This window comes from Stegodyphus dumicola, chromosome 7 (genome assembly GCF_044657685.1).
Source record: "Stegodyphus dumicola isolate Sdum_Otavi_A_Nest chromosome 7, ASM4465768v1".
In the NCBI taxonomy this organism is placed as follows: domain Eukaryota; kingdom Metazoa; phylum Arthropoda; class Arachnida; order Araneae; family Eresidae; genus Stegodyphus; species Stegodyphus dumicola.
Window position 1 is genome coordinate 63,637,721 of NC_140774.1, and position 25,497 is coordinate 63,663,217.

Sequence of the window (25,497 nt, forward strand, 5' to 3'; positions counted from 1 at the left end):
TTTGTTTAAATAATACTGTTGCATGCACATCAGTTGATAAAGGATTGAATGCACACAGAAATAGCTTTTAAAATGTACTTTCCCAAAACAAACATTTTTCAGTTTTGGATCTATTCACAAAAGTACTCGTACAGATCTTCTTAGTATCACAGAGCACAATCAGTAGTTACACTTTGAACCACTAAGAACAATAAACACATTGCAATGCAAAGTGCATCTAATAGGCTCATACGAAGGTATCCCAATGTTCCGAAGTCAGCTCTGAACAGAAAAATATGAGAGCTGATGCTCTCTTATATAGTTTCTTTCCCCTAGCTGCCGTGAAATCCCAGAAAAGATGAAGAAACCTTTTGAAGTCAATAGAAACATTATTATCTTATATATATATATATATATAAACACTAACTATGGAGAAGAAAATTGAATGAAGATGCAGGCAAAAATTGTTTTTTAGTATTGCAGCAATTTTTTATGTTGAATAAAGTTGATCTTTCTCAAGATATAAAAACCATGTTTGAAGGGTACTTATGAGAGGCTAGATAGCTAATTATTTGGTTTGATAAATACTTTCAAAATAATAAAATTTGATATGTTTGCATGGATTCAAGATCCATTTGATATTAATGTTCCATCTGAATGTACTTCTGTGGTAGAAGAGAAACGAGTTATCTTGCGACAACAATTTGAAAGCAGAATTTTGCAGCATAGAATTGACAAAATTTTGGATTTCAATAAAAGATGAATATCCCCTTCCAAATGTCTTTGCTTATTTTAATTCCATTTTCGACATCGTATTTGTGTGAGGCTGGGTTTTTGGCTTTAATAAAAAGAAAGTATACAGCAAAAGTCAGTGTGAAAAGGAAATAAGGGTGGCTGTGTCCAATTTAATTCTATGATTTGAGAAAATGTGCAAACACGTCCATCACATTAATTATTAATTTATAATAATTAATTATTAATAAAGTAAAACAAAATGTTAAATAATGAAGATACATGAACTCTATTTTTAACTCTTACGTACGATTAGTCATACTTTTACTTAAGATAAGGGAACTGTGGAAAAGTTTTAATTGGGAAAATGTGTCGTGACTCAGAAAGATTTGAGAACCATTATATTAATCAATGTAAAGGTTCTTTGCTCAGTAGCATATGGTAATTTATATTTTTCAAACTGATAATGTTAATGCGAGATTGAATAACTCTGCATTACCCAGAAAGAAAAGCCGCCTGAAAATTTCTGTATCTTCCTCTAATTCTGAAGTATAAACTTTTAAGAAGAAGAAAAGGAAAAGAAAAAAAAAAAAAAAATGGAAGAAAGAATTATAGTTTTATTTTTTTATTTAAGTAATTTATAGGTATAATTTGTAGATTCCAAAGGATCACACCACTCAAATTATTATGGTTATAGATATGCATATTTAAAGAAGTAGAACTTTCTATACATATACATCTTTCTCAAATTTACCTGTGTCATACAGCCATCATCATCTTGCTGTAGCATTTAAACTACTTGTCTTGTTTACGAGAATAAGAGTCACTTACAGAAGGAAATCATATCGCAATATGTAAAAAAGCAGCTGTTTGATGTACTCAAGATTTATGCTGATTGCACAAGTCTAATGTTATCGAAATTCTAAAAGGAATATCTACATTGTTTTCTGAATTCTGGTCCTTTCCGCTAATTTATTTATCAAATGGATAAATGAATGCAAAGGACTACGAAAATCTGTGACATTCGCGAATTCTGTTATGATGAGTGGTTGATCTTTTGACCGTTCTCTTCAGTAATGAATTTTAACAGCCTTCCTATTGTGTCATATGTAATTATAAGAATGCAAGAAAGGATATAAAAAAAGAATATAAGGATGTAAGAATTGAGTCTGACTTCTCTTTTGCAGTGAAGTTAGTAGCAGTAAAAACCTGTGATTGCTTTTAATTCCCAACTCATTCCAGAACATTACTTTCAATTCTCTGCCAGGACATTACACGAACCAAAAGTCTGCATGCGTGAGTGAAAGTATTTTTTAAATGAAGTTCAATTCAGAGTTTATTCTACATATGAAACAACATCTAAAGAAGTTAAATCTGTTTGAAAAAGCCATATTGTTTATCAAAATGCCCCATGTTGTCTAGATGAAAAGATGCTATTGTCAGGTGAAGCGAAAGCGATTTTGTTGCTCGCTATGCCCCCTCTGTCATACAGTTAATGGAAGAAAGGGTATATAAAGCTATATCAAGGATAACGCATTTTACCTATTTTAAAAAATTAAGATGATATTAGCCAAGCACCAAGCACTGAAACACATATGACTGACAATGTGATTTGCATGTGTGCTGAAACCTTGGAGTTTGTAGTATAAGGTAATGCTCCCGCCTTCGTGGTGTGATGGTCTGCACTCTAGGCGCATATACTAGAGGTCTGCAAGGCATTGCTAATTTTTCATCTTGCTTGCTTCCAAAAATACCTAATGTCTCTACAGTGGTGCCTGAACTAAAAGAGTGTTGGATGATGACTCTGCACACCCAGGATTTAGCAATTGGGTCCCCTAAAAAACCATACTTGCCCTTTAAAAGGGGGGTATATAAGGTAGTTCTTCCGCCTTCATGGTGTGGTGGTTTGCACACTGAGCGCGTATTCCTGAGGTCCACGGTTCGATTCCCAGCAAAGGCGTTGCTAATTTTTCATCTTGCCTGCTTCCAAAACTACCTAATGCCTCTACAGTATAAGAAAAGGCAATCCCTTAGTCTTTTGATAAAATTTTAGGAAGAAATGAAAAAGATGAAGCAACATTAATAGTCAGATACTATCCGATAATGAATTCATAGAATTGTTTGAAAGGATAATAAGTTCGGGACACGCAGCGTAACAGGATATTTCGAAATGGACGAATGTAGACAACAACAAACTTAATTTTCAGGTGTCGAATAAAAAAGAAATCATTTTCATCGTGTATTTAGTGAATAATAAAATATGTAATGATGAGACCTTGTGTTGAGGATGGACGATGGAACCGAAACGGGCAATGAGAAAATTAGCTATGCTGGAGGATGCTGAAGCTTTGAAATAAAGCTCTTCAGTATTTAGATAATGCTTCTCTTATAGATATTACTGATCAAAAAACAGCAGTGATCAGATGGGAGGGGGAATATTTTTGTCACAAAATAAAATTTTCAAAATTCCGTGTTTAACTAACAGGAAAAAATAATCTGCCAATAAAAGAATTTTGTTTATTAAAATATTTATAGGTGCACTTCTGATTTAATTTTTAGAATTTCAAATAAGTATACTTAGAATACCTTGTCGAATAAAAACAATCTACACCTAAAATTTGTGTGACAAATCATAAATTAAAACACTTTATTTAAAATCAAAATAGTCAATCGGATTTCGGTGGAAAATGGGCCGATATAGAGTTTAACATAGATTCAAAACAGTCTCTATTTTCTTTGACCTGATGCTGTTGCCATATGAACTCTGCTAAATAAGATTCTAAATGATTTCTCACTGTCCCCCTGTGTCTCTTGTTCCTCCATTTAGCACTGCCCCACATTTTCGCAACAGTTTGTGTATGAAAAATAAAATTTAATCGACGTCAGCTCCTCACACTAGCAGTATATGAATCTCAGACCTGAACAAAATGGAATTCTGCTTCCTTCAAACCAGTTGTCTTTTCTAAGTTCCAATTGCTGATCACACTGTCTTAAATTACATTTCCAAAACATATGTTTACCAAAATAAATTTTCATAGCATGCAAATTGGTACATTTTCGTTTTTTTTGTAAAATATTTCGCTCCTGAAAAAATAAAATTGCATCTTCATCTGTGTTTGGGAAATCCCAAAGACGCATTTTGATAGCACTAAAAAATGGCGCGAAAAATCAACAAATAACAAGGCCAAAAGGAATCCAAAAGATAACTGCATGCGAACAAAAGGCTTGCTCTTTATTGGCACATCAGCGCAACTTCTGTTGCGGTGGCGTTAATATGTAAGTACCAGATCTACTACTTCCAAAGATAAGAAAAAATTTTTTAATCATTCAAATACATAAAAAATAAATTAAAATAAAAAGTAAAACCAAAAGGTTTCCATATAATAATTATATTGAACCGGAAAGGAAGGCAATTTATTGAATAAATGTGACTTATTGAAATGTTCGGGTTTGTCCTGCACAAGTTCCCGGCACTAATACTTTGATTTTTTTATTTTTAAGCTTCTTAGCTACAATTTCTTCCCAATTTTGTACTAAGGCTTACTTTTTTTAAAGTATTTATTACAAGTGCCTTCCGTTTCAGTTCAACGTAATTATTTTGTGAAAATTTATTGATTTTATTTTTATTTTCATGCATTTTTATTTATTACAAAATTTTCTCTTGGTCTTTGGAAGTAGTAGATTTAATTCATATATATATGTATATATATTTTTGATCAGTAATATGTATAAGAGAAGCATTATCTAAATACTGAAGAGCTTTATTTCAAAGCTTCAGCATCCTCCAGCAAAGCTAATTTTCTCATTGCCCGTTTCGGTTCCATCGTCCATCCTCAACAGAGTAATGCCTGGAGCAACAATCCACCGTTAATCCAAGCAGAGTTAAAAGCATAAGAAAGAATAACTCACATAATAGCAAAATATCATTAATAATTTACCTGTGCTTTCAAGCAGTTTAATTCAGGTGGTTCATTTGGCTGTATAAAACAGAATTTGAAGTTCTCGCTCTGTATCGCGCTTGCAACCTCCTCCTTTCTTTTTGTCTTCAAAGTTTGCATGCTGTTAGTTTTCGCTTACATTGCTCCTGATATAACTCATTGTGAAACAGAAGTTAATGGCTCTACACGTGATATATATTTTAAGACTGAGCAATTTGCTTTTAATGAATGGTTAACAATGTTTATACGTTCCATATTACCTGTACCATTGAATTGCGGATTGTTGTTGTTAAAAGCAGTTGCCAGATATTGCTGTAGTATGCACTGTTATATATCGTTGCTAGCTAAGCATTTTTCTTTACTATTTTGTATTTTTCATAGACAGTTTTGTGTTTCTGGTGGATTGCAATAGTAGTTTTTCCATAGTTCCGCATTAAATAAACGGATAGTATATTAGATATTCTTGAATTTCAGTCTTTTTTATTCCTATAAGTTTAGAAAAGGCGCTTCAGCAACTATTAAAATTAAATAAAAATAATTCAATAAATGATAGTAATAGAAAGGAGAAAATGATCACATAAATTCGCGTTGCGATGTAATTTTTATCTAAGATAAGCCGATACCTTACTCATTAAAACCGAGCTCGATTTGTACTTCAAGAATTTTATCATTATTAAAAGTAAATCAAACTATATCAGTAAAAGGAAACTCAAATTCAGTTAAATGATCCATGCATTGAGATAGCATTATGTTTGGAATTACACTAACTTTTTTGATTCAAAAAAATTAATCATATTTTGCAGTTGCCAAATGCCAGTAAGAATTAATATTATCGTCTGTGCTACGGACCATAAAAGAATTCTCCAGCTGATCTTCTCAGTGCTTGCTCGGAACGTTTCTTCTCTGTACTGAAAGAAAAATCGAACAGTCTGTAAATAACATTTAGACACATAAAATGATAAAATAAAAAGAACCACTGAAGAAGTTGGATTACAACTGTACGTTCATGTGCAATTAACAAACATATCAATGTAAACTTTCAAATACTTAGAATGTGGCAGTAAAAGTGAAAATTGCGACCTTTTTCGCTACATTTTAATGCTTGATTTTTAGAAACTTATACTGCTACTTTCACACAATGGCTTATAGTATTTGTTTCCGTACACTTATATTTTTTAAAAATTCATTTGAAGGATATTCAAAGAAATACTGAATGACTGTTACTTTCATGCTTTTATTAAATATAAAATATTTGTTCATAGTGTCTGAGTATTTATGCAAGTTCATTTTCAAAACATTTTGAATAAATTATTTTTTTATTAAAAACCTTTTTAAGAATTTCTTTCAAAGCAAGCAGGTTATGATCTATAATAAAAGTGAGGAAAAAAAAGAGTCATTTTGTTAATATTTGATAGCTGATATTTTAAATAACGCAGGAAAACGGAAATGTATGAAAACAAATGTGACCCCCCCCCAAAAAAAAATGCCTAATCCATACAGGTATTTACCAAAACGTAATAAACAATAACAATTACAACATAAAGGGAAAAATTCGAATTTATTTTCTATCTAAAATCTAAATTTTGGTACCTGCAAGAAATTTTTCTTGATTATGCCTCCCAATTGTAATGTTACATTTTCAAACTTGCATTTACTTTAGATATGTAGAGTTAACCTCTAAATAACTTTCTTAAACAACTAAAAAATAACAAATTTTAGAAAAACTTTCAAATTGAAGCAAAACGGGAGAATAAATATTAAGAACTCTCTTTTGTTTATTTGATTTGATATTATTTATTTGAATTGCGTTTTTTTCGGAAGAATACTTTGTGTCCCAGACTCGGATGCATCAGAAAACTGAATATAGTAAAAGAGAAAATACAGTAAAACACAGTTAACACGTCTTTCAGTGTTCCGTTCAGAAAAGATATATAAATGAGGAAGATCTATAACCGACATTTTAACTTAGGATGACTTGCATATATTGCTTTAAATAGCTTTAACATTGTGCTCATTGCTTTACACAATTTTATCATCCTACATTTAGTTTCTTAAAATGTTATTCATATTTTAGTCAAATATTTTATTTTTGAAATCGCAAGAATCAAACATCATAAGATTAAAAAGTTTTAAATTTAAAAATGTACTAATTTTTTTTCTTCTTAATGGCTTGCTTTTTTTCTTCAGGCATTTTGCAAGTATATTAAAAAACATCCAACTTTTCGAAACATCTTGGTATTTCTGACATTCATTTTAAATAAAATTATTGCCTTCCATTTCATAAAGACCCACAAATGGCCGAGCGGTAAAGTCGCTGAACACTCATAGTTCGATCCGAGGGTTCGAATAACGGCGAATAGGCTGGTTGCATGGGCGTTTTCATGGTTTTTTCTCATTGTCACGAAGGCATCCCTCCTTTTAAGCAGAGAGCCATTTTTCCCATGTGTAATGTGTATACGAGCCAGTTTCCCTTAGAAAGTTCTCCAAGAAAGCATCCCTCCCCTTAGGCAGACGGCCCTAGTGTGCTTTGCCATAATTAAATACACACACCTTTTAAGCAGATAGCCCTGCTTTGCCATATCTTAATAATCCAATTCATTCCATTTCATCAGTATTTGGTCTTTAGAGGCTAAGCATTTTGAAGGCATGAGATGAAAGGAAAGACTGGTTTCATCAAGAGAGAAAACGTCTTTAGGCGACATCCACATATATCACTGGATAAATTCCTGAATATTCAAATAATTCGACAAAGAAATGGGATTCTCCGTTTATGATGATATGATGTTCTATAACGTAATTTAAATTTATACAAACATGTAGTCGAAAACCAGTCGCTCTTCACTTTAATCTGCAATGATATCGTTTTTGTCTTTTCCGTTAGCACAAGTTCAGTTGATGGTATTTGCTGGTGTACACGTCCAATTGTTTTCTCTTTGAACACACAAATTCCTTGAAGTGTTCTGAAGGTACAGGGGGATCTTTTTTAAAGTGACATTGTTTGGAGCAGTAGCGCGATCTAATAGCCGAAATGGCACCAAACTTGGTACTTAAACTAATCAAGACATGGGACATCAAGACTTACAATCGTACAGATAAATTATTAATGTTTATTTACTACATTAACTTCCCCGGTGAGGAATTAGACCACATTCAATGTGAGCACCGTTCTCAGAAATAACACCGTGCATTCTGTGCACAGCGTTCTCCACAGCCGTATGTAACATATCACGAGGAATAATCTGAACTGTCTTTGTTATGTTGTCCTTTAGAATAGACAAATTTGATACTCCACCAACATAAACTTGAGATTTCAAATAACCCCAGAGCCAAAAATCGCATGGCGTGTGGTCAGGGAAACGAGGTGGCCATGCAACTGGAAAACTGCAACTTATGACTCTATCATCAGTGAAGTTTTGGCACAACCGCTGCTTTACCCTATTACTAATGTGTGGCGGGGCACCATTCTGCATAAAGATTGTCTGTTGGAGACGATTTCTTTGCTGAAGTTGTGGAATAACAAACGTTTGCAGCATTTCGTGGTACCTTTCTGCATTTATGGTGCACGTTTGGAGTCCTGTCGGAGTGATGGTCTCAAAAAAGAATGGCCAATTCGGCTGTGAAACCACATCAAACAGTGACTTTTGGGGAATTTAATGGGATTTCGTGCATGGTGTGGGGCTGCTCAGATGCCCAAATTCGGCTATTTTGTGCGTTTACGGACCCATTGAGAAAAAAATGGCACTCATCTCCCCACAGAATGTGTCATGGGAAAGCATCATCAATTTCTACCCTGGCAAGAAACGATAGAGCGAATGTCACTCGCTTATCATAATCACTTGGTTTCAGTTCGTGCAAGCGGCTGATTTTGTAGGGGTAAAATCGAATAACGCGCCGCAAAACTCTCCATACCGTGGAATAATTCATGTCCAATTGTCGAGCTACACCCCAGGCGCTGCTAGTACCAGCAAAGGTTCTCTGCGATCTTTCGACTATTGCAGTTGCCACATCAGTTATTACATCTTCTGATACTGGTTTCTGATCCTCTCCCAGCGCAAATGGTCAGTGACCCGTTTCCTCGAACTTCTTAATCATTTCCTTAAGACCATTCAGCGATAAAAGCCCTTTTCGTAATTTTTTCTGGTTCGAAATTTCCGAAGAGCTGCGGATGCATTACATTGATTCATGTAATACAGCTTCACCAGTAACGTGAGAGCTTCCGGTAACGTGAGAGGCATGTCCACTGGAGCTCGTTTACTTCAGCTGAGATTATTTGTCGGAGCTGTCTACTACTTGCTTTTATAGCTCCTATTACTGGCGCTGTCATCGCACGACATTTGCATTTTCCCTTGATACCCGTGTTTTATGGTAATTCTAATAAGCTACAGTAGCGCCACAAAATGCCCTAGTGGCGATTTTTGGAACTAAATTGTTTTTTCACGGAATCTTTTTTCCCATGTCTTGATTAGTCTAAATACCACGTTTTGGGCCCATTTCGGCTATTAGATCATGCTACAGGGTGCTCCAAATACTGTCACTTTAAAAAAGATCACCCCGTGTATTCAAAAGCATCCAACTTTTCGAAACACCTTGGTATTTCTGACAGCCAAGTTCCCTTTCAAATTTTTGCTTATTTTTGTCGCTAATTTTCTTCTTTCCTTCTACATTTATTTTCAGTGCTGACCACAAGAAAATTAAGATTTTTCGATTGTTACACTTCCATAAATTTCGCATTCTTGCCAATTTTTTAAAAATATCAATTACATCAACTGCGGTTCGGTTGAATGAGCTTTTCATTTTCTAGGCATTTTAACTATAAATAAAGTTTAAAGCAAAGTCCAAAGGATTAATATTTTAAGTAAAAGATTTTTTGCTAAATGACAAAGAAATAAAACAGTCCAGCAGTGTTTAATCTGTACCACTGAGTAATCCGATTATTATATCGGCTACAAACAATCTAAATCATATTAAAGATCATGTTTTTTACACAATCTATAACACGAGAGAAAAGTAGCTACTTAAATCATTCTTTCGAAGAGGATTGATGTAAACATTTATACTTATATATAAAATTTTTAAAGCTGGGATATGACCTCCCGAACTGTCAACATCCTGTTTGCTTAAACGAACTTCCTCAGCTTTAGACAACTCGATTTAAATACAGTCAAAGTAAAGTAGCCGACGATAACACGGCGAAGGTAAAACTTTATTCTCACAAATATTTAAGGAAAAAAAAAGGAGGAATAAAGAAAAAAAAAGTTAAAAATTTGAATAATATCATCTATAATTTAAAAAAAAATAACTTCTCATATACACTGGTTATCATAAATTACGGAAAGATCACAAAAATCAGGATTACTAAAAAAGTTACATGTAGAATTTTATGAAACTTACCCACGATATACAACACATAGTAAGGTATCAAATAACATAAAAAGAAATTACCAGACAATTATGGTAATATAGAAATTAGCACATGTATAAAATGAACAAATCGAAGATGTCAGTTTGCTATAGTAAAAGTACCTTCAATATGGAATATAATCGCCTCTAAAAGCAATACAGCACATTCAGCGATGTGTGATGCTTTCAATTATGTGGTCTATCAGTTTCATAGGAAGCGAGAGCCATCGTTCTTGCAAAGCAGTTGCAAGGGTCTAAGGGGGCTGACTGAGAGCAGCTAGACGTCTCCCTAAAGCATCCCAAACGTGTTCGATAGGATTCAAGTCCGGGGATCGAGCTGGCCACTCCATGCGCATAATTGTTTTCCTGTTGAAGATAATCATATACGATGCGAGTCCTGTGTGGTCTCGCATTGTCGTCCTGTAACAGGAAAGCATCACCTATTGCCCAGGCATATGGGCGCACATAAGCATCAATGATGTTATCTCTATAAACATGGGCATTCTCGGTTCCCCTTGGAAAAACATGGAGGTCTGTGCGTCCACCCAAAGAGATGCCACCCCAGACACATACACTGCCTCTCCCTATGCATCTCTTTCACGGATGTTTGACGAATGATAACGGGTTCTAGATTCTCTCCATATCAAATAATGCCTACTATCGTTTTCTAGACTAAACCTGTACTCATCCGTAAAGAGAATAGCCCTCCATTGCTCAGGCATCCAGTGGACATGTTGTCGTGCCCACTGCAAACGATCCCTCTTATGGCGTGACTTGAGCGGCACGCAAATGGTTGTTCGCCTCGCATACAGACCACTTTCGTGAAGCCTTCTACGCACAGTTGACGCTGACACCAACCTCCCGGTGGCTGCAGCAAGGGAGGATCTAAGAAGAGTTGGAGTAGCGGTTCTGTTCCTGAGTGCACATAATGTCAAATATCGGTCATCGGCGTCGTCGTAGCAGTTGGCCGTCCTTGGCTGAACCTCCTAGGTGCCGAATCTGTGATTTGAAATTGCCTCCAAAGTCTATGAACCACAGAAGGACTCACATTTAGCCATCTGGCCAATTCTGTTTGACGTTGTCCTACCTCTAGTCTCCCAATGGCTCTCTATCGTAATTCTGGAGGCAAATGATGCCTGGAGGTACGAATTGGCTATATCAGATTTCTGATGTTACTTTCACAGTGAAATATGTGGGCTTGCTCTCAAACATGGACTTTCATTCTCCTCGTAGATGACGTATTCCGAGTGCAGAGCCACTAATTTGCATATTGCAGTTTTACTCAGCTACTCTTACTTGGCAACTCAAATTTTACACGGTTTGGCTTATTTTTGAGGGAGTTATCGCTATTTTTGTGATTTTTCCTTAATTTTTTGCAGGTATGCTTAGAACTACACCTACTTTAAGATGACGGTAAAAATTTGATAGGTTATAATTCAAATTTTTTTTCGAAAAATTTATAAATATTATTTTTAAATAGAAATTTTAAAAGTGAAGCACAAAAAATAAGTGACTTTTATTTGGAATGTACCTAAATTTCGAAATATGAAAGGAAAAATCGAAAAATTTAATCAAAAAAGAGATATTGATAAATATACGCCAAATTCAATTTATATTGAGGAGCTAAAATTTTAGAGCTAATTTTTTAAAAACTACTCGCACGAGTTTTACAAAACTTGGCAATCTGGCATAATTTAAGTCGTAAAATCGAAATGTGGAAAAAAATTGGTATGTTATTTCAGAAAAAGTCCGATTTTGTGTCAAAATACCTATGTTAGAATAGTGTTATATATAAATCTAATATATATGCTAAGTCGCGCTTTCGAGACATGACAAACGCAATTTGAATTTTGTCAATCGGCCCAGTAGAACAGGAGATATAGAACTTCCCTCCCCCCATGCAGTGTACATGCTGGTTTTAAAAAAAGCTTCTGACCTAAGCTTAGCCGGACAGTTTGGCAGGGCCAACCATCCCGATCAGAAAAGAAAAGAGAATCTGCAACGAACGAGGCGAGTTCTTTTTTTTTAACTGAAATGCAGTCGAGATATTCAAGGCTCTTTCTTGAGTATGTTGTAAAAGCAGAAACGCTGGTATCATGCTAATAAAGTAGATATGTTTCGTGTAACTCCGAACAATTGATATATTGTGTAAAAAAATGTAAATGTATTTTTTGTTACTTCGGAATGAGTGTGTAGTTCATTTTTCGCGTCGAAAATCTATATCAAAAGTGGTTAAGTGAAGAACTCGCAAGATTCATAGATGTGGAGAGAATGAGAAAATCACAACGATGTTAAACAACTTCATAAAATTTTAATTCACCGTTTCTGAGAAATCCGTCATTTCATTTGTGTAAAGGTAATTTTGGAAATGATTGTATTTTGGCTAAATTTGAGTTTCCTGTAAATTTTAAAAGTTTTATTACAAGCATACATGCCAATGATAAGCTTATTCTTTTCTTGCAGCTCTTCTTTGAGAATATGCCCAGTTATAAGTTTTACTTCTTTTTCACCGAGTGCCTTCCTGATGTAAGTGAAAAGCACTTTTGAACTCAAGCCCTTAAGTCTTGAAAATAAAACCTATTAGACTGTCAAACGAGTTATCGCTCCTTCTATGTAAATACGGCAAAGTCCTCTGAAGGTTTTAAACAAACCTTTTTATTAAACTTCAGTTTAAACTGGAGGCACCATTTGTGCAGACAATGAATTCTTCGCCAACTGTGGGTATAAAAATAACTTAAAGTTTGTATTTGGTAATTTAAAATGTATCGTAGCTGGAGATTACACAAATTTGAACTAAGACCTCACACGCTTATGGCGCCAATTAACTTCGGCTAGTAAATAGCTAATGCCGGAATATTAAGTGGTAGTGATATTAAGTGAGCGACAAAAAGAAAAGTTGCAAGCGTCGCTGCCAGAAGCTCTATATCTCAAACATTCAAAACCTTCGCCTTGAATACTTTTTAACTCATTTACATTCTGGTGAGGACTGTCGAAAAGAAGCAGCTATAGTAAAGACCCAAGTTATAAAAATTAGCTAATTAACATAAAATACCCTATAAATATTATTACACATTACGGTTTCTTCAAGATCTTTACACATAATCAGACAAAAAAAATCAAATTTGAGTCTTTATTTTTGGCCTTCATTCGACAGCAGATTTTACGTTTATAGAAAAGCAGCCAAAATATAGTTCAGAGAGAACAGAGAGATGCGTAAAACTTTCCTTCATCTCAAAACAGATATAACAATTTACAAAATCGTTTACAGATCAATAATTAGACCAGGCATGTCAAACTCATAGCTTGCCGGGCCTCATTTATTGAGTTCTTGATTCACCCTGTAAAAATAAGAAAAATGTATAATTAAAATATGCTAATAAAAATTGGAACTCCATTGTATATCAAGGCATATATGGAATCTGGGGTTCTAAGAAAAAGTACTCTTGAAACAGTCTCTTTACAAAAATATTTTCTCAACCATCGCTGAGAAACTGCCAGCCCAATTACAGATGAAATCAACAGCAATTCAGTGCAACTCAACACTAAAACAATGATTCCATGAAATGGACATCCCCGAACCTTGCAAATACTCCCCCGCACGATCTACTGAAAGTCACAAATTTGTATCGTACGCGATTTCCATGTTCGGCAGTACGTATCAGTGTAAGCAATTTTCTTACTTTTAAAAAAAGAACAAGTCCTCAGAATGATCCAAGTTCATATGTCCTCCGTTCTAAAAATTATAGTTCGAACAGCATGTCTCCAGACACCCGACAGCTTGTTGCAGAAAAAGAATGCCAGGTTGGGGGGGGGGGAACAATAGGTACCCATATATTACTGGAATTTTCTTCTATTTTTTTAAAGGACTACAGTATTGAGTAAGATTTTATGCATTGAAGACTTGTAAATACATCATTAAGTATAAAAGTTAATTTCTTCCCCCTTGCAGCCCGCACTGTTTATATTGATGAACTATTTGGTCCACTTGGGATACTGAATTTGACATGCCTAAGCCTGATTAAACTCAGTACTGGCGCACATCAATGTACACCAGATTAAATCTCAATTCTCAACTAACTAAAACGGCTTTCATAGTAGCTATTATTCACACTGTTGTCTATGGCGGGATGGCATTAGAAAAATTCCTTTTAAGGCCTGAAAAACGAGTTTTCTGACAGCTTCCAGAGTTTCTGAAAGCCTGACGAAGAATCGTTAGATATCAGTAAGGCTTTGTAGGGGGTTTATATCTCAAGCTCTTCTAAAGTTATTTTCACAAATCTAATATCTGTTAACTCAAAATGAATAGTTCTATAAAATAATAAAGGAATTAAATATACACAAATACAATCAATGGCTACAAATTAGAGATTACCCATTAAGAAACATTAAACTGCTATTGCACTAAATAAATAAATAAATAAATAAAAAATCTGAAATTTTTCAGATTTTAAATTACGTCCAAAGGGGCGTTTTTTTAACGTTTTGAGTGTTACCTTTATTTATTAAATATCATGTTCTTTGCACTTAAACCATAAAATTCAGTTCAAGAGCAATATCGCAAAATAATGTTAAATTAAGCATATCTTTAGAATTTCCAATATACACAGTCTCGCGAGCTGGAGATAAAAGTATTTTTTTTTATATATAACGTTGCCATTTCTCGCTTTTAAAGCATTGAGTTTGTAAATCAAAAATTCGTTAAAGTTTTAGAAAATATAAAATCTATAATAAAACAAATTCCAAATTTGGGATTTCAGATGCCCATATTCGCAGTAGGTTTTCGTAATTCAAAATTCGATGGCTCTATGTACCATTGTTTTATCACAATGCGAGAAATAGACAATCATTTATGCAGATTTTTCATTATTTAATTTCTTCAAATATAATGCAGGACTCTAACATTTTGTGGCAACAGTTTGAAAAGTGAACCGACGTTTATGAGTCCGACGCAAAATGCCAAAACGAAAGCAATAGTCCTTCGGGACTGAAATCCCTTTGGACTAATAAAGACAATTAGACATCTATATAAAATACATAGAACCGAAATACAAACAATAAACAGTTGGAAATTATATGAATTACATTAGCATGTTAATACAATAATGAAAAATAGAGCTATATCATAGTAAATGTACTTAAAAACAACTTTTATACGTCGAACTACACAATAAATAAAAACATTGCGGCAATATAAAATCTCAAATTTTATATCGTTGTGCACTGAAAATTGCACTGAAATCAAAATGCAAATAAATAAATAAATATTTACGTAAATTTTTATATATAATTAATTGTAATTATGTATGGTATATAAATATGCCAATATAATGACTATAGTATAAATGAACGTTTAAATATACTTATATTTAATCACGAACTTTGCTTCATAATGCTCTATCGGAAAGGGGCGTCACTGACATTCATTTAAATCTTTCGCGTAAAAATAGTAGCATCAAAAAGATTTGAGAAACTAACGGCTAAAATTACAGAAACATTACTGAAATTAGTCTTTTCATGCCATTCTTTATTCCCCTATCGAAGTCCTCCAATTATTTTAAAAGTTAAAGAAATGTAAATTGCGTTATCGCGTGATCTTAGATGTTTCTGAGAAAGTTTTCGAAGAGCCATAACTTTTATGGTAAACCATTATATTACTGTAAAACTGATAATTTTTATATTTATATGTGTGCTTTAGAGGCGTAGCCAGAGATTAGACAAGGCAGGTCAGAATTTTCAACATTTTTTTTAACTCATATACATATTGATTTATCTTTTCTAAACTTATTCACTGATAATTTTAAGCCGAATACACCTATGTATCCCAAGTAGCACACGACGTTGCAAACTGGTCCGAGAGGTTGCAAAGTGGTCGTGGTAACTTTTGCGACGTCTTAACAACGTACAAAAGTGCTAAATCGACCAGGTCTAAAAACGTCATGATATGACCGCTTTTAGACCTGGTCGATTTAGCACTTTTTTCATAGTTCATCAGCGTTACTTTTAGAATGAAAAGAGACTAAATCTGCCCTTTCAAGAATCTGAATTCCACATAAGATTTATTTTGCAATGTTTCGTTACTTTATTGCATCCAAATCTATTAATCTAAGGTAGATTCATCTAATGAAATATAAATTTAATATAAATACTTTTGATTTATTAAATTTAATTAGTACTAAAAATACGTGCTAAATTATTGTTTAAAATTTTATTTAAATAATTAGTACTTAAAATATTTAAAAATGAAACTAATCTATAAAGTAAGTTATTAAGTTATGCATTTTATATATTTTAAAAAATCAAATTTCCTAAATCAGTCAGTGCAAATCACATGTTAGCAATTATTTCACCGCTGAAATATGACTTTATTTATTATTTTTGAAGTACGGACGAATTTATTTAAATCAGAAACATTTTACCGCATACAGAGCAAAATGCGTGAAGATGTATTCATGGATAAAAATGGATCGATTTTAAGAATTCCGAGAAAATGTCCAATGTTAAAAGACGATGCATATCCATGCATATTTAACGGCTGTCCAATATATACGATGGAAAACTCACCGACAGTCAGGAGAAGCAGAACGGAAAAATTAATGGAAAAGGGGAAAGAAACATTAACACTTTTACAGGAGAACGACAAAATTAATGGCTTTGATAAATTACTAATAAATGTTGACATCAAAATTAGAGAAACAGTGAACAAAAATACGAAATTCATTACCTATAAAAATTCTGATAAACTGTTTGTTATGTTTTTACGCATTCTGAAATGCTTGGGTTAATCCTAGTATTCGGTACACTCGGGATTTGACGACATTGGCATTACAAATGTTTTAGCGAGCCCGATAAATATTTTTTTGTAAATATAATCTTGTGAACGTTGTTCGTAATTCTATTCAGTTGAAATAATTCCTCTAGGCCATTTAAAAAAGATTCTATTAACTTATCAAAAGAACCGTCGAAAGGTTTAATGCAATCGAATAAATTCCTGAAAAGTTGCACTGAATTCTGTTCGACCGATTGACATTCCATGTATATCGAAATCGAAATCGAGTCAATGGCTAGACGGCGATTAGTAGCTAACCGCTCCTTTAACCGTCTCTGTTGGTAAATTGCCCTAAGGCGTTGGTACTTAAGTTTTTAATTAAGGCGATTTACGCCGCGCCAATTCGGAGATCGGAGATCATCATTCGTTAAGTGGTGTTCGACCCGAGGGCCTTTACCACTACATGTTTATCAATCCCCTAAGGACCTGTAAAAGTTCGTTAAATTCCATAAACTGGAAAAGTCCTGTGCACTTGTAATAAAAGTGCAAAGTCTTCAGTAGTGAAGAAGTTGATCAGGGGTGGCGACTTATATCGGCCACAGATGAAGTCTTGGATAAGCTATAATAGCAACTAAATTTTAGCATATCTTTTACACATTATCGTATATTTGACACAGTATCGTACATTAGTAAGATGAAAAGGATGATAAAGATGAAACAAAATCTAGATTAAATAGTTGAAAATAATAAAATATATACAAGAACTACCATCTAACATTATGATGTATAGTTCTGGGCCGTTTATGCGGCTGTTCGATTAGATAGTCGTACTCCCCTATGTTTTTAATAACTTCGTGAGTGGAGGAATCACATTTTTCGTAGAATTTGAATGTAATCTTTAGTAATTCAGCATCTAATGGTAAAATGACAGTGTTCCTAACGAACCACGGAGAGTTCGAGAGGAATCTGAGAGTTTTACTCTGAAAACTTTGAAGCCTTGCTCGGTTTGAACGTGCAGTAGCTGCCCACGCCGGAGCGGCATATAGAATTATGGGTCGGATTGCCTGTAGATAAAGTGTTCTTTTAGCGTTTATATTTAACTTCGAATATTTGCACATCAGAGGGTATATGCTCATTAAGGCACGTTGTGCTTTGTCTCTGATATAATTAACATGAAATTTGAAAGTTAACTTCTGGTCGAGATAAACACCTAGATATTTTACTTGGTGGTCACGTGACACGATTTGTCCGTCCATTGTAATTTCTTCTAAGTCTTGAGGGATATTTCCTTTTTTAAAGTAAATCACTTTTGATTTTTCGGGGTTAATTTTAATTTTCCATCCTTTAAACCAGGGTGAAATGTAATTAATGGCATTCTGTAGTTTATTTCTTGCATGATATGGATTAAGTGAGTGACATAAAAGTGCCGTGTCATCGGCATAGCATGCAGTGAGAATATTTTCAATATTAGGAAGATCATTAATATATAAATTATAGAGAAGCGGGGAAATTACCGACCCCTGTGGTAAACCCGCGTGAATTTTTCTTGTGGTAGAATAATTATCTTGAATCTTAACTTGAAAAGTTCTGTTCTTTAAAAAATCAGCGATTAGATGGATGATGGCAGGTGGGAAATTATAGTTCATCAGCATGATGATAAGACCGTGATGCCAAACTTTATCGAAGGATTTCTCTACATCCATAAAAATAGCAGCAACTACTTCCTTTTTATTAAAATTTTCGCCTATGAATTCTACGATTCGGGCGATCTGCTGAGTCGTTGAGAATCCCTGGCGAAATCCAAATTGATGGTCTTTGATGATGTTATTTTCATTAATAAAAGTGGTGAGTCGAGACTCGATAAGCCTTTCGAAAAGTTTGGCAATCGCAGGCAGAAGACTGATCGGTCTAAAGTTACTTGTGAGATTTCCAGCTTTGCCAGGCTTTTTAATGACAGTTAGAATGGCGTGTTTCCAATTTTTTGGGAATGTATTAAGTCTTAAACATGCGTTAAAAATATTTGTAATAAGAACGATGCCTTTCCTTGGAAGGTATTGCAGGGCCTGCCGCGCCAACTAGGCGAAACTTGTCAAATTTTGTGAAATGTAGGTGGAGTGGAGGGAGATGATTGGCAGGAGCCTGTCACGTGGGTGGTCACCCACCCAAGTTCAGACTCCGAGCAAAGCAGCTTACGCGTGCAATGAGAAATATTGGATATATTAATAATTATCAAGTTTTGAAACAGGTTATCCAGATTGGAATAATTAAACTAATATCGCGATCTAAATGAAGCCAAATGGCACAACTAAGTGCAACAGATTAGCTAAACAAAATATTCAAATTCATCCTTGCTGTAAAACACAGATTGGACAGTGGTAGTCACGTGGGGGTCACCCTCCCGTGAACTGTCCACAGCCAGTGTATCTTGAAATAGTAGATATCACAATTCAGTGAAGTCTTGGTCTGAGAAATTAAACACTAAAGTTCTTGTACAACACTGAGGCACATGAGTTACTGAAACTATACACTATGTACATATAGGGACGGCGGTATTTGAGCGAAGTAGCAAATGGTGAAAAACATTTTACACTAGCAATAAATAATCAGAGCTTTGAAGATCCAGGTACACGGATCATGTCCATAAGTCCACAATATTACAAAGTCTCTGATATAACAATAAGAAGATTACGAAAATGACAAATATAAGATCAGTGCTTTGAAGATCCAGGTACACGGATCATGTCCATAAGTCTATAAAGTTTCAAAGACACTGGTAAAATGACACATTGAAGATAAAATAAAGATAATAGTACTATGTACAATATATACACATTTCACCATTTGCTGTTATGGAAGATGCCTCTTGGGCGCTTTGCTGCAATTTCTATAGTAAGATCATAATTTATCAGATCACGGATATGTTCGTATTGAGAAAGTTCTATTTTAGCATAGAAATTGTGGCTCGTGATGAGAATTTGATCAGCTATTGGTCTTATTTTTAGTTCTTTATGTATCTGCTGCTTACGTACGAACCATGGGGAGGCAACAATTTGTCTGAGTATTTTGTTCTGAAAGACCTGTAGTTTGTGTCTATAAGTCTTGTACACAGTGGCCCAGATAGGCACTGCATAAAGTAGGGTAGGTCTTATTAAGCTGGTATAGATCTTCTTCTTGAGACTGATATTTAATTTAGCATTTCTTCTTATTAAAGGGTAAAGAGATAGTTTAGCAGCGGTGGCTTTGCACAAGGCATACTCCGTGTTTTTTGAATAACAACTGTGAGTCGAAGACCACTCCTAGATACTTGGTACTTGAAACAATTGCTAGGGCTTGATCATTAATTTTTATATTTACATTCACAAGAGTGAACTTCCGATGACGTCTGAAAAGGAGAATTTGGCTCTTTGACGGATTTACTTTTAATTTCCGTGAATCATAATAGTGTGCTATGATATTTACTGCGCTTTCAAGTTTATCTACAGCGAGCTGAGGTTTTAGCGACTTGGTTAAAATTGCTGTGTCGTCAGCATATTTCACTACTTTTGCATTCAAAGGAACCGGCATATCATTCGTGTAGATATTAAACAGAAGCGGTCCCAGAACGCTTCCTTGAGCCACTCCGCTTTTAATTCTTTTTCTTGAAGAGAGAGAGAGTCATTAATTTTTACCTGAAAGGTCCTGTTTTTAAGATAGCTTTTCATGAGCTTAATAAAACTGATGGGCAAATGGACAAGGTGCAGCTTGTAGAGGAGACCCTCATGCCACACCTTGTCAAATGCTTTTTCTAGATCTAGAAAGCAGCTGGCGATTGTGTTCTTTTTTGCGAAGGAGTCTGCAATAAATTCTGTAACGTTCAGTAGTTGGTGCACGGTACTATGACCGGCTCTAAAATCAAACTGTTCTTTTACATATAATTTTCTTATCCTCTAGATGTTGAGTTAATCTCTTTTGGAGCACACGCTCAAATACCCTTCCCAAACTGGGCAGAAGGCTGATCGGACGGTAGGAGTTTAAGTCCTTTGGGTTTTTCCCCGGCTTGACAAACGTAATTATCTGCGCGTGCTTCCACTGTTGCGGAAATTCCATGTATATTATTTACTGGATGATTATATAAAGGAACATCTGAGCTCGAGGCTTGCGCGCTTTGGCTAGCTGCCAAATTCGTCAAGTAACTGCGTAATTAATTGAGATTCCAACAGTTTTTACAAGTACTTTGGTAAGAATGTCATCTGTAAGGCATTTGAAAAGACTCACTTCATGTTTGAAATTGAATCAATCAGTGACTGATATAAATAATATTGCTTATATTAAAAGTAAATGTAATGCACTGTTAATCAAAGAACGTATCTACTTATTTCAACTACCTTCAGTGAGTAAATTTGCATTGCTGTAAGCTCCTGTTTGGAAGCCTCTGAATTGAGGATAAATCATCGTAGAAATGCCGAATTTGTGCTTATTTTGATTCTGAATATCTGCTCTACAAGAAGACACCAAACGTTTGGATAAATCATTTAGAAAATATCAAAAGCAACGTGCTACAATGCTAATTGTGAATATAGTGTCCGTGAAATATTGTTCTGTTTTGGTGTTTTATGTGTTTTTGTTGTTGGTGTTCTCCAATCTTCATTTTTTTCAGCGGTGCAATATTTGCATACACGGATTAGCGATTCGGTTATAACGTTCTAAGTGCTATATTGTATATCATTTATATTAAACGGTTATTGTGTTGGTGCTCAAAAGTAATTCACGTAAAACCAAAAGTAACATACAACGGTAAGGCATTTTTTGGTTTTGCTGAAAATGCAATCAGTGCAGAAGCAACAACAATTCAAGCTGTTATGGTATGTTAATTAGTTTCAAAATACAAAAAATTATTGGACTGGTACCAGTACTTAATATGACTGCTGAAGATGAATTAGATCTATGTAAGGTACCTAAAAATAAATTCAATTCAGTTAAATTTTCTTTTAATTGTTAATTTTATTTATTTATTTATTTATTTATTTATTTTATTTTATTTTATTTTTTTTTTTTATTTTTTTATTATTATTATTATTTTTTTTTTTTTTTTTGTCAAAATACTTAAAATTATACTTACTCTTTGGTATTCTTGTTCCTTGCTAACTTCTGAAACCTTTTCAATTAGCTGTTTAAATTTCAATTCTATTTCTGATAGTTTTTCTTTCTGAGCAACAGCTGTGTAGTTAATAGCACGTTCTCCCACTTGTAAAGCGAAGTGAATTTTCTGTGAAATATAATTATTTTAAGGTCCCTAAAATTATTATTCCATGTATTACAGTTCCTATTAAGGAAGATAACACTGAAGATGGCAGGGTTTAGAACAAGAATGCATAATTAAGTAGAGAAATAATTTGCGTACAACACGCAAATGTAACAAACACGAAAAATGTTCACCCTTTTGTTATTACAAGTTCTCATTTTCATTTTGAAGTAGATTCCAGCAAAAGAGAAAGAGGTCATTTCAAATAAAATCTTAATGTTTTACAAGATATTATGTGTAACTCTTTTACATTATCATTTTAAAGTCTATTTGTACATTATCATTTAAATAAATTAACGTATTTTAAAACCTAATGATTCTATACCAAATATGTTATATATGGCATTAAAACATCTGCATAATAATGCTACAGATCTTCATAGGATTATAAGTTCGATATATTATAAACTTATCTCAGTTAATTATGTTATTAGTAATAAAGTAAAGATTTAAATTATCAAGAATTGCTTCTACGGCTTTTAAACAATTCAGTGTATTAAGGAAATACAAATTGATTAAGTCTGACAGGTAAATTAGTCTTCAGTACTTCGCTGAATATGTTATATATTATATTTACTTATATTTCGCTTCTTCTACACAAGGCCGTAAGGAAGAAAAATTGAAAACCTTATGTTTCGCATGGTGCAACATGTGCCACAGCAAGTATATGATATATGGATAACAACATAAACTAATACAATGTTGTGCAATTTCCCGCTCTATGAAAAGCTAACTCTTAGAATCGTAAACACAAACAGACTTATCGCTGTGTAATATTTTTGAAGTACAGTAAATAAAACTCAGATGAAGGTTTAAAATGAACTCATTTACTCGTCATCTGGAGTATTACACGAAACTTAAATGATTAACAAAGCACAGTATCCGCACCTTGAGAGAAAATCAGAACATATATTCAATTAAAATATTAAGTTCGAAGTAACGCATCTACTAAGCTTTGGCTCGGTCCTCAAAATTCCATAAAGTAATTGCTTCTAGCAGTGCTAAAGCCGAGTAATTGAGTAGCAGGGAGATTTAACAGAGTGGCAAGTCAATACATTTGCCAAAGGTTCCCTCTCGAACTCAAGAAGTTTGCTTTTAATTACATGAGTTAATTTCCTTCCTGAGATTTAGATAAAGTAGAAGTGAAAGGTAAAGACAAAAGAATAATGTAGCTGAGTTAATGAGCATGAAGGTCCAAAATTTTGGAAAAATTCCGTTGAGGACATTTTTAATGTCAAAACCTAGACCTCATGATTTTCTTTTTTTTTTTTCTTTTTTTTTCTCAACTCTCGTTTTCTTAAAATATTTACGTTAAAAAGCTTTTTCATAACGATTGAGATGTAAAGTCATGTCATCGCATGAACTTTACATTTTTGTTATCGTTCTAGAAGTGGACGAAAATGCTTCAATTTTTTTTAATTTGTTAGTAATAAATGCCAGAAAATCGATTTAATTATGGAAATTGTGTATTGTTTAATTTATAATATACTTTTTTCCATCATCATGTAAAAGATGACTTGCATTTTTGAACGCCCAATATAAGGGAGGAAAAGAGACTACGTGTACGACAGCTTCATGCTTAGCGCGTTAAGATTTTTCTTCAAGAAAGAGATTAAATGGTCTTGAGTAACTATATCTTGAGATGTAATTTAATTTGCTTAGTTTTACTATGTTTTCTATGGTACTGCGTTACTATTTTTACTATATTTGTTACAATAAATTTTAGGAATAATTGATAAATTATCTAAGTATAATTATATAATTATCTAAGTATAATTTATCAATTAATTTAATAATGCCTAATTATTAAATTGGCAATGTAAAACAACGAGTGTAAGGTTGCCACATAGCACTGCTAATCTATGTCGCTTATATTTCAGCGTCATGGAATAGAAGCACTAGCTTATAATATTATGTTATAGATTAGCTTTAACGAAAAAAGAAATAAATTTCTGACAAAAAACTTATACATAAACTATAGAAAACTTCTTTTTATGCATGCATGACATTTCTTGGAAGTTTATTGTCCATCGCATCAATAATAAATCATTTAGCATTTTTTGGCTTGCCAAGTAATTATGGCAAAGCTCTCAAGAAAAATTTTGGAACAAGAAAATTGGCTCATTTATATGAAATTCACGAAACTCATTTATAACCACATTGTATCCGGAAACAGAACATTGGAATGAACTACTATGCTGTATATAATTTGAATATGATAGGATAATAATATGTTAAATGCAAAGTACATTTTTTGCCTTTTGAATGACGAGGGGGTGGTGAGTGTTGAGCATTTAATCCATCTGAATACAGAAGATACATACAAATTATAAATTACTGACATACAAATTACCGTCTTGTGAAAAAAAAAAAAAAAAAAAAAAATATTGCGTGCATTTCTCTTCATTTAAAAATATGAAAATTTTCGTTTCGAATAATGAAATTAGTCTTAAATGTATTCACGCATTTCACTTAAAATTGTATACCAAAAGAAATTCTTTTATCCTGTAGAAATGACGGAAATAATATTGAAATTTAAAAAAAAATCTTACAAGTTTATTCCAAGAGTAGTTATTTTCTTCTGGTTTTAAACATATCAAATAACTTCCTGGATTGTGTGACGTGAAGCTGAAGACACCTTCCAGCCGGTATAATTTTGAGAAAGTGATGCTTTTTCCGGGATCCTGAATTTCCACTTTAATTTTTGTTTTCTGTGCTTCTTCTTCAAGTGAAAATGTAGATGAATATTCCAAGACGGGAGTGGATTTGTAATAGCCTAGAATAGAAACGAATATTTATGAATCTGGAGGGAAAGGAAGCCAGCGAAGTAGTTGTTGCTATCAAATTGTTACTGAAGTTTTTAGTGTAACCACATGCTTTCGTCACAGTGTAAACTTCAGTAACAGAAATCCAAAGTTACATACAAGACGCGCATTCTTCAGCTCTGTTTCTGTTAATGCTGCACGAACGCGTTAAATGTGTGTTTCTCCAATCAGCGAACGTATTCACTTGGGTTGACAATTGCTCTTTGGTCGGTGTGCAGTGACAGAACTTGGAACGGATGAAGTTCAAGTTATATCCTTCATCTCCGTACACGGCGGGGTCGTGTGCAATGAAGAAGCCAGAAATTAGCGATTTGGCTAATTTCTGTGGTCAATAAAAATCATGATAGAAGCGGTAGATAAAAATGAAATTCTCATCGGAGAAGTGCAAACACATGGTCTATTGTATGACATCACCACTCCGAAGCACAAGGATGCATCTACTAAATAAAACGCATGAATCAAACGTATTGAAAGTTAAATAATATTTCTTTCGCAGTTGTTTTTGTTTGCTTCTTTTGTGTGTGTGCGTGACTGGTATGTTAAACTGCCTAATTTACATTTACTTAATGTTCGTTG

At 33.8% G+C, this 25,497-nt stretch overlaps 2 protein-coding genes across 4 annotated transcripts in view; one reads left to right on the forward strand and one right to left on the reverse strand.

The window, feature by feature from the left end:
- Nucleotides 1-12,661, forward strand: part of LOC118203725 (FAD-dependent oxidoreductase domain-containing protein 1-like) — a 97,173-nt gene extending 84,512 nt beyond the window's left edge. The window contains exon 9 of one of the 2 annotated variants that reach the window (XM_085820347.1): nt 12,513-12,661. In XM_085820347.1, the coding sequence (XP_085676473.1) occupies nt 12,513-12,596 (84 nt within the window). In that variant the 3' untranslated portion in view covers nt 12,597-12,661. Of the gene's footprint in view, nt 1-5,452; nt 5,834-12,512 lie in introns of those variants that run through there. The other variant, XM_085820348.1, reaches the window with a different exon arrangement.
- Nucleotides 4,746-25,497, reverse strand: part of LOC118203726 (transmembrane emp24 domain-containing protein 4-like) — a 31,970-nt gene continuing 11,218 nt past the window's right edge. Inside the window, exons 2-4 of one of the 2 annotated variants that reach the window (XM_035376007.2) lie at nt 24,649-24,872; nt 21,914-22,060; nt 4,746-5,557 (exon numbers count right to left, since the gene is read on the reverse strand). In XM_035376007.2, coding sequence (XP_035231898.1) covers nt 5,408-5,557; nt 21,914-22,060; nt 24,649-24,872 — 521 coding nt within the window. In that variant the 3' untranslated portion in view covers nt 4,746-5,407. Of the gene's footprint in view, nt 5,558-13,164; nt 13,388-21,913; nt 22,061-24,648; nt 24,873-25,497 lie in introns of those variants that run through there. The other variant, XM_035376009.2, reaches the window with a different exon arrangement.